Here is a 9,649-nt window from a genome sequence, read left to right as displayed (position 1 = left end):
TCCCTCTTAGTGGGTGTTCAGTGCACATAGTTAAGGGGAGGACCCTGTGGGGGTAGGGATGACACAGGCGACCCAGTTGCACCGTAACGAATGACGTCTCATGTAATTCCCACTCTGAACTCCAGCCAAGCCTGTCGCCCTTCACTGGGGCAGCTGCCTTGAGGCCAGACTTAGATACACACACACACACACAGAGCTGCCTGGAGGACAGGCTGAGACACACACACACACACACACACACACACACACACACACACCCTGCCTTGACGCCAGGCTGAGACACTCACTCACTCTCTCACACCCCCCCTCCCACATACACCCTGAGCTCTAACTGTTGCTGTGCCCAGCTGACCTCCTCTCTCGCGCCCTCTCTGCCCGGCCTGGGCTGACAGGTGGCTTAATGAACTCCTGGAAGCGCCGCTGGTGCGTCCTCAAGGACGAGACCTTCCTGTGGTTCCGCTCCAAGCAGGAGGCCCTCAAGCAAGGCTGGCTGCACAAGAAAGGTGGGGGCTCGTCCACGCTATCCCGGAGGAACTGGAAGCGGCGCTGGTTTGTCCTCCGCCAGTCCAAGCTCATGTACTTCGAGAACGACAGCGAGGAAAAGCTCAAGGGCACGGTGGAGGTCCGCATGGCCAAGTACGTGCAAGGGGTGGTGGTGGCCGGTGAGGGGCCCTGGGCCCTCCTGCTTCCTGTGCTGGGGTGAGGGGCGCCTCCTCCGCGTGCTTCCCACTGCTGCTGTGTCCTCGTTAGGGGGGCACATGGCCCCATCGTACTGATTTTAGCTTAGATCAGTCAGAATACTAAACTCACTGCTGTTGAGTTGGCTCACAGGAGCCGTCCAGGACAGAGGACAGCTGCCCCGGCGGCTTCCTCGCCCCTGGTGGTGTCGTCTCGGGGATTTGTGCTGCTGACCCCCGGTCGTGCCTTTCAGCTCCACCAGCCTCTTTGTGGGTCAAAGATGGGCCAGTGTTAAGAAGAGAGGCCTCACCCTCGGAAAAGAAGGCCCTCATCCCTCCACCCTCCAGGACCCTGACCAAGCCAGCAGCTCTCCTCAGGGAGCAGAGAGGAGTTTTCCCTCCTCGTAAGGCCACCCAGCCTCCATCCTTTCTTTAAAAATTATCTGAAGCATGCTTACAGTGGTGTAGGCTTCCGTTGGCTCCCAAGTCTGTGGTGTTTGAGTGCAGCTGCTCCCTCGGCGCTTGTCCACACCTGATGTGTGTTGTGTGCGTCCTCTGTAGAGAGATCGTGGACAACACCACCAAGGAGAACGGGATTGACATCATCATGGCTGACAGGACCTTCCACTTGATCGCCGAGTCCCCAGAGGACGCCAGGTGAGGCTGGTGCGGCCCAGCTCCTCACGTGGGCTGGGTCCTCACGTGGGTCCCCCTCTGGGCTGGGGCAAGTGAAGCCCTGTCAGTCCCTGAAATATGAGGACTTGTCCTGGGCGAATCTTTCACTAGTTGGGGAGACTTTTGTCATCGCTGAAAGTATTGATGTCAACAATGCTACTACACATGGCTGAAAGCTCACCTTCTGGAAGGTTCCGAGGTTGGAACACAAATGATTTGTGTTGGCTTCTCAACTCTAATTGCCCTCTAATCAGAAGTGACTCATAGCTGACCCTCCAGCGGGTGTTTGAACAATGACTAGGGAGGATAGAAGGAGAATTGACGCCTTTGAGCTGTGGTGCTGGAGAAGAGTATTGAATGTACCATGGACTGCCAAGAAAACAAACAGATTCATCCTGGAGAGGGTTAAACCAGGCTGCTCCTTGGAGGCAAGGATTCTGGGGCTTTGTCTGACATACTTTGGACATGTTGTAAGGAGAGACAGGTCCTTGGAGAGGGACATCATGCTTGGGAGGGTGGAGGGACAGCGCAGGAAGGGAAGACCCTCTATGTGCATTGATTCAGTGACTGGGGTAATCAGGTTGGGTGTGTCAGAAGCAATGTGATTAGCACAGGACAGAACAGGGTTTAGGGCTGTTGTCTATAGGATCTCTATGAGTCGCAAGTGACTCGACGGCACATAATAACAACAACAGCAATAAATCACACTGGAGGAGAGTGCCCATATCCTTCTTCCTGAGACCTGTTGATGGATTCGAACCACTGTGTGTTATTAGCGGCACAACTCCCTGCTAACTAAGGCCTTCGTGAGTCTGATGAGTGATTCTGTGGGGCATTTTAGAGTGTTTATAAGGTCAGGCTAACAACCCCTGGTGGTGCAGTGGTCAGCGACAAACCAGAACAATGGAAATTCAAAGACTTGGCAATTCATTCTCCAAAATGACAGCCTAGAATGGCCTATGGGCCAGTTCTGCTCTCAGGTTGGGGCTGTGAGTGAGAAGTGTATGTACTAGCACCTAACAAGTTAGGTCCAAGCATGTGCTTTTTCAAGCACTGGTCCCTCCTGACAACAGGCTCAGAGTATATGAGGTGAAGTTTCACCATCCTTGCCTCTAAGGAGCAATCTGGCTCCACATTGTCCAAGATGTTTGCTTTTTTGACAGTCATGGGATGGATATGCAGTACTCTTCTCCAACACCACAGCTCAAAGGCATCAGGTCTTCTTCAGTGTTGATCTGTGGTCCAGTTTCACCTGCACATGTAGCAACTGAAGATACCATAACTTAGATGAGATGTACCTTGGTGGTAACGGGCCTGCTCTTTTGCACTTTAAAGAGTCCCTTCACAACAGATTGGTCCAATGTTGTCATTTATCACCTATTGTATGTAAAATTCTTAGTCAAGATCTTTGATAAAAGTATTTTAGATGAAACTGAGGATTACATTATCTGAGGATTGTCAGTTTCTATAGAGAGAGCTACGTTGGCCTAGTAGACAGAAAGTTATGCTACAAAGCCCAAGGTGGGTTGACTTTAATCTGTGGCCCTTGGGCCTGGTTCAAATTGGGTTTTTGTGAAACATTCTTCTAAGTGGTCTAGCACTGGTCTGTGCATTGCTGCATAGAGGTTGGTGGTTGCTGTGAAGATGAACACTGTGACACTGATGTGCCAAATATGTTAATGGTTACCCATGGTGGACGGTGTTTTCTGGAGCTTCCCAACTAAAACAAGCCTGGAAGCAGGAACGGCATCCACTTCTGAAACGGCTTGCCTCTGGAAACTCTATGAACAGTGCTCAGGCCTTTCGTTCATAGGGTCATGAGAGTGGAGGGAAGGCATCTGCCAACCTCCCTCTCTGTACTGGATGGTGAAAAGGAACTTGGGCAGCTCCGCGGCCGGGTCACTGGGGGTTGTCCAGTCTCACATCCCCGTGACGGGGGTACATGGAACGCCTGGGATCTCGGGGAGCTGTCTTCTGCCCGGCGTGTGGAGCGTGGTGCCATGTGGTATAAACCAGGGGTGACTGTCGGTCACTGGGTCTCTTCTCCTCACAGCCAGTGGTTCAGTGTGCTGAGCCAGGTCCACGCGTCTACCGACCAGGAGATCCGGGAGATGCACGACGAGCAGGCGAACCCCCAGAATGCTGTGGTGAGTGGGAGCCCCGCACGTGAGGGGGCCGCGGCGATGAGAGGGAGGGAGCGTGGAGAGCGGCCCCAGAGGGAATCTTAAAATGTAGTCATTGAGTTGTTAGGTTTTAGGTTAGTTCCAACTCACAATGACCCTCTGCCCAACAAAATGAAATGCTGCCTGGTCCAGCTCCTCCCACACAATTGTTGCTGTGTTTGGAGGGCCTTCTGGTGTAATGCATTACATGCTCGCTGCTGACTGAAAGGCCAGCGGTTCGAATCCACCAGCGGCTCCTGGGGGAGAAAGATGGACAGTCCCCTCCTGTACAGTTTTATAGAGTGGACAGCAGCGGCTTTGATTTGCATTTTGTGGGGCGTCCTGTGGTGTAGGATTGCCCAGAGTCAAAGCTGACTCAGCAGCACAAGAACGAAGTAACTGACACGGTAAAGTGAATTGAGAGGTAAAGTGGAGCCGACTCATGAGGAAGATCCAAGCTGAGCTGGATTAACGCGGTAGCCACGACAGCACTCTTCAGTGAGCCGTGGTCGTGGAGATGGTGCACGTCGCTCTGGTAAAAGTCACCAAGAGTTGGTGCCCAGGTGACCGTAACCATTGCCGACGTAATGCAAGAGAACACAGGGACGCTTGAATTAGAAATCACGCAGAGAAACACTAAGAACTGTAAGAGATTATACGTGCTGTTAAGTTTACCGTTCCCTCACCTTAGACTTTTCTTAAAAGAGCATCAGACAAAAGTTCTGGCTCTGCTGCTGCTTCGAAGGGTCTGAAGCCAAACAAAGGCTGCTCCGTGGGTCTTCATCCCCACTCACTCATACACGGGCGCTTTAGAAATAAAGGGGGTTGGTTGGTTTGTTTTGCTTTTGTTTGTTTTTTAAATTTATTTTATTATTTTTGTGTGTGTGTGCCATCAAATCAGATCTGACTGGCACAGGAGAAGATTGCCCCTCCTTCTCCAGCCAGAGCATCTGGTGGATTCAAACCGCGTACATCTGGGATTGCAGTGCAGTTTCTTGCCACTTAGGCCACCAGAGCTCCAGAAATAGGGTTTTTTATTTGCTGTTTCCTTACCTCAAACCTCATCCCTGTAGACATTTGTGACAGAAAGTTGCACTGTGAGTTGGAAAATCCATGTTCTTGAAATACATCCGTAAACTCTTTTGAGAATAAGAGGGAAAGGTAAGTTCATTATTTTTAAAAATAAGTGGACAGATTCTGCCCCGCTGGAGACTCTACAGTCACCACATGAGGGGGCTTCGTTTGGACACACTGTTATTTTGCAGGTAACAAACAAAGACGGAAAGAGTCCTTTTGTGCTATTTTTGTTTGTTTGTTCAGGGAGTTGTAATTTAGGGCTCTTGATGTAATTGAGGGCTTTATTTCTGTGGTTTTCTCTCCCTCTCTCTCAGGGCACCTTGGACGTGGGACTGATTGATTCTGTCTGCGCTTCTGACAGTCCCGACAGGTAAGCTCAGGTGTGCCCACCAGGCCTTGGTGCTTGGCGTCCCACTTGTCGTGACTGAGCTGTGAATGAGCCCAGGCTTCATGCCCCTCCCTGCAGGTCAACCCTCGTGACCCAGAGTCTCCTTTCTTGGGACCCAATTTTACATTCTCTAGAAGTCTTCCTTGGAGGTCTCTTTGGAGTGAGCGCTAAAAGACAAACCTGGAACCTCAGACAATTTGTGAAAAATACGGGGCTATCCTTTATTATTATTTTTTTAAAAACTTTGGACACAGAAATGACCTTGAGATTTGTTCTGGAAAAAAAGATGATTGTGTAGGAAAGTGCATTCCAGCAGAGGGCAGCCTTGTTGTCCCTGTCCTGATCTTGATATGCTTGAGAAGGAGGTTGATGGAAAAGTGTGTGGGGTTATGAAGTCATTAAACACAAACATCTGTGATTCTTGTCAAACTCTTTATCCCAGATGAAAAACACTCTACCTTGGATTGGTTCTGATGTGTGGGATACCATTGTGGGGGGTACATATTTCTCTCTGGGAGGATTTGGACCACCATTCTCTCAATCCGCAGCCGTTTCTGTATTCCTAGTGCCTCACAATGTAACGTGTGTTTGTGTTACCATCTTTGTGTTTTTGAGGCTTCTTCCCTTCAGAAATGGTCGTAGCGCGATCTGTACCTACTGACCTCATCTTTATTCTCCCCCCCCCCCCCCCGTGATTATGCGTTCTACTTCAAGTTACCAGCAGAACGGTGGCCCTCGACGCAGAATGACAATCAGAACAAATTTCTGCCCTCGGTCAGATAGTGTTAGGATGATCCCCACCGGGCAGATATTGGGGGCTGTGTGTTGATTTAGTGGTTGAACGTGTCCACTCAGAATACCTGTGTTTGATTCCCAGCCACTATATCCCATGCTCAGACACCACCCATTTGTCCTTCTCGCTCAGTCAGTTGGTGCCATGATACTGAACAGGTTTCAGTCCATGTCCATGAAGGGCTGGGTTCAGGAAAAGACTTGAATATGCTTCTAAAAGCCCGCCCAGTAAGCCCTGAGGGGGACAAACTCTGATCCCGCTGTGCGGTGTTTTGGGAACAGCACCCAGCAATGAAGGACACCGTTAGAGCACAGGGTCTCTCGCCCCACTGCCATGAAGGCTTTCCTGCACCCTCTGTTTCCTGAATCACCCTGTGTCAACCCCTGCAAGGTCTTTAACCCCCGCCCCCAGCGTGTTCTGTCACACTTGGAGACTCCGTCGTCTTTGATTAGGATCATATTCCCACCTTGCCTTACCTCCACGTTTCCTCTTCCAAGTCACTTCACTCCGCCAGGCAGGGTGGTGATCTGAGCTCAGAGCTTTGCGTTCCTGCACAGACATCACCCCTTTCCTCAAATGCCCACCTTTTTCCTATCCCAACTCCAGAAATGTCTTTCATTTGTCTTCAGGGGAACTTGACATCCTCCTTTTTACATTTTATCCTGGCTACTGAAACCGAAAACCAAGCCATTTGTTCCGGCGTGGATTCATGACAGCCCCATCTGCATCAGCGTAGAACTGCAGTCCACAGGGTTTTCAGTGGCCGATGGGTTAGCTGTAGACTGCCAGGCCTTTCTTCCAATACACTTCTGGAGACACTCAAACATGTGACCTTTTGGTTAGCGGCTGGGGACATTAAGCTTATGCACCACCCAGTGGCACCTCCCTGGCTGCCACTGCTGCTCTTAAGTTAGAACCCTGTGAATGAGGTCTCCATTGACTGGATTTGAGAAGATCACCAGGCCTTTATTTCTAGTCTGACTTGCTCTAGACTCTCCGTTGAAACCTGTCCATTATAGGCGCTCACACGACTCCGTTAGTTGATGGCCAGCGTGACTCTAGTGTGGAGGGTGAGAATCGCACCTCCGAGCTCACACCACCCTTCCCAGGCCCTGCCGGCCAGTCACTCTCATGTCCTTGAATTTATCACTTCGTTACAATGAACTCTTGCAAGAGGTCCTGGTCTCTAGCTTTAAGCAGTTAGAGTAAGGATTTAAGAAATTAAAAGATGGATTGTGATGGCAAAGTCTTCTGTTAGGGACCTTCCAAAGTACTGAAGAGCAGTGGTGTCACTCTGGAGACTAAGGTGCGTCTGATACAGGCCATGGTCTTTGCAATCAGTTGTTATGCATCAGAGAGTTGGACAATGACTAGGGAGGATAGAAGGAGAATTGATGCCTTTGAGCTGTGGTGTTGAAGAAGAGTATTGAATGTATACCATGGACTGCAAGAAAAACAGATTCATCCTGGAGAGGGTTAAACTGGGCTGCTCCTTGGAGTCAAGGATTCTGAGGCTTGGTCTGACATACTTTGGGCATGTTGCAAGGAGGGACCAGTCCTTGGAGAGCAATGTCATGCTTGGGAGGGTGGAGGGACAAGGCAGGAGAGGAAGACCCTCTGATATGGATTGATTCAGTGACGGGTTATCGGAGTGGGTGTGTCGAAGACAGTGAGGTTGGCACAGGACAGAGCAGAGTTTAGGGCTGTTGTACATAGGGTCGCTATGAGTCACAAGCACTTTATGGCACATAACAACAACAACAACAACAACAGAAGAAAGGGTTCAGAAGGCGCTCTCGTGACCTAGTGGTAAGGAGATGAGCTGCCAGCCCTAAGCCACATGGTTCGAATCCATCAGGTGCTCTGTGGGACAGAAAGACAGTCTCCTCCCTTGCAGTTAACTGTCTCTGACTGGAGGGTCAGCTACAAGTGGGTTCTGACCCAAGGGTACATAATAGTCACGGCATGAAGGGTTCAGGGAGCCCCGTGGCAAGGCGTTAAGGGCAATAGTTCAGCCTCACCAGCCCCTCCACAGGAGAAAAGGCTCAGTAATCGCCCCATAAATATCACAGATGAGAAAATCCATGGGACAGTTCCACGCTGCCCTGCAGGGTTTGTCTGAAGGAGAACTGACCTGATAGGACTCAGAGGCAGCTAGAGCGGGCTTCACGGACAGCCCTGGGAGCACAGCAGGTTGAGCTCTTTACTGCTAGCTTAGAGGTTAGCAGTTCAAACCCACCTACAGAGCACTTACAGAAGCCTCAGAAAACAGGCCTGACCATTGACTTCCCAGACAGTTCTGCTCTCCACACATGGGGTCACCATGAGTCAGGAAGTCCATTTCCAGTGTCCCTCGAGCCGTGATTGAAATGCACCTCTGTTAGATGGCTCTGTCAGCAGGACCCAGGTGGCTTCTCTGCACAGGTGGAATCCAGCGTGGCTGGTCCTCTGCGAGGGGTGCCTGACAGGCATCCCCAGGGCGCTTGGAAGCAGGATCCAAGTGCACACGGAGGCAGAAGGACATGGATGCTGGAGCAGCATCAAAAAAAATTTTTCCCCTGCGGTCACCTTATTTAGCTTTCCTGGAACCAAGCTGCTTCTGGAAAGTTTTGCCCCAAGAAATGTTTTTCCTTCCAGGGCCTTCCGAGTGTGTCGTTCCAAATTTTAAAGGTTAATGATGCTCAAAATAAACCTCCCGCTGAAATGAGCAATATTTGCCCTCCGGTAAAATACAAATAGCGCAGCAGGCTCGATCCCGTGACCGGGATCACCCGGGAAAGGGGCGTTTCTGCCCGGGTCAAGCGGGTGACGCCAGCCCGCACAGCTCAGAGGCCCTGCTCCCCTGTCTCCCGCCTCCCAGACCCAACTCGTTTGTGATCATCACGGCCAACCGCGTCCTTCACTGCAACGCAGACACGCCCGAGGAGATGCACCACTGGATCACGCTGCTGCAGAGGTCCAAGGGGGACACCCGCGTGGAGGGCCAGGAGTTCATCGTCAGAGGTGATGCTCCGTGCGGCCCGTGTGCGGGCGCCTGGTCTAACAGTATAAATAGCAGAGCCCATCTCGCGGCTTCACCTGCTTGTTTGCTAGTCTCGTTCTGCTTTTTTGCTAGTCTCGTTCTGTCTGCGTAGATTTCTGCACCATTTCCATCTCTGCCTTGAGCGTCTGATCCGAGTAACCTTGCCCCTGGAGATTTGCTATGTCTTGCTTTTCAATCCTGTAATGAGAAATGACTGTGGTTATTTCTGGAGTCCCAGGGTGGTAGAGCTAGATGCATGACCACCAGGAATTCGGTGGTTCAAATCCACCCAGAGGTGCCTTGGGAGACAGGCTTCCAGAAGGTCCCAGGTTCCTCGACCCCACACAGCAGTTCTGCTCTGCACACCTGGGAACGCTGTGAGTCAGAGTTGATAGGAAGCGTCTATCCTTTCTATTATTAACATTTTCTGTTATAACGGGATAGTTTCTAGCAAATGTGTAGAAATCAGACCCGTCTAGAAGACTCATTTCTATGAGCTTCTCACTGATCTGTAAGTGTTAGGCAAATTGCCGTCTGGCACTGGGTTTCTTACCATAGTGTTTTGTTTGGTTTTTGGTTTTTTTTGTTTTGTTTTGTTTTTGGTAACAGGATAAAAACAGATAGACGCTCAACAGCACTGGGTTTCTTACCATAGTGTTTTGTTTGGTTTTTGGTTTTTTTTGTTTTGTTTTGTTTTTGGTAACAGGATAAAAACAGATAGACGCTCAACAGCACTGGGTTTCTTACCATAGTGTTTTGTTGGGTTTTTTTTCTTAGTCCTTTTTTTGGAAATAGGGTAAAAACAGACCCACGCAGCAGCTATTTCCAATGCTTTGTCTGTGCCTGATCTCATGG

At 50.4% G+C, this 9,649-nt stretch overlaps 1 protein-coding gene across 1 annotated transcript in view; it reads left to right on the top strand.

The window, feature by feature from the left end:
• Nucleotides 1-9,649, top strand: part of MYO10 (myosin X) — a 225,616-nt gene that overhangs the window by 190,446 nt on the left and 25,521 nt on the right. The window contains exons 26-30 of the mRNA XM_006895013.1: nucleotides 393-636; nucleotides 1,239-1,334; nucleotides 3,406-3,499; nucleotides 4,906-4,961; nucleotides 8,633-8,775. Coding sequence (XP_006895075.1) covers nucleotides 393-636; nucleotides 1,239-1,334; nucleotides 3,406-3,499; nucleotides 4,906-4,961; nucleotides 8,633-8,775 — 633 coding nt within the window. The remainder of the gene's footprint in view (nucleotides 1-392; nucleotides 637-1,238; nucleotides 1,335-3,405; nucleotides 3,500-4,905; nucleotides 4,962-8,632; nucleotides 8,776-9,649) is intronic.

Source organism: Elephantulus edwardii, unplaced genomic scaffold (assembly GCF_000299155.1).
Source record: "Elephantulus edwardii isolate Elephantulus edwardi_28Jun2011 unplaced genomic scaffold, EleEdw1.0 scaffold00153, whole genome shotgun sequence".
NCBI classification, from domain to species: Eukaryota; Metazoa; Chordata; class Mammalia; order Macroscelidea; family Macroscelididae; genus Elephantulus; species Elephantulus edwardii.
The sequence above is the reverse complement of the archived record's forward strand: the minus strand, read 5'-3'. Positions and strand labels throughout refer to the sequence as shown.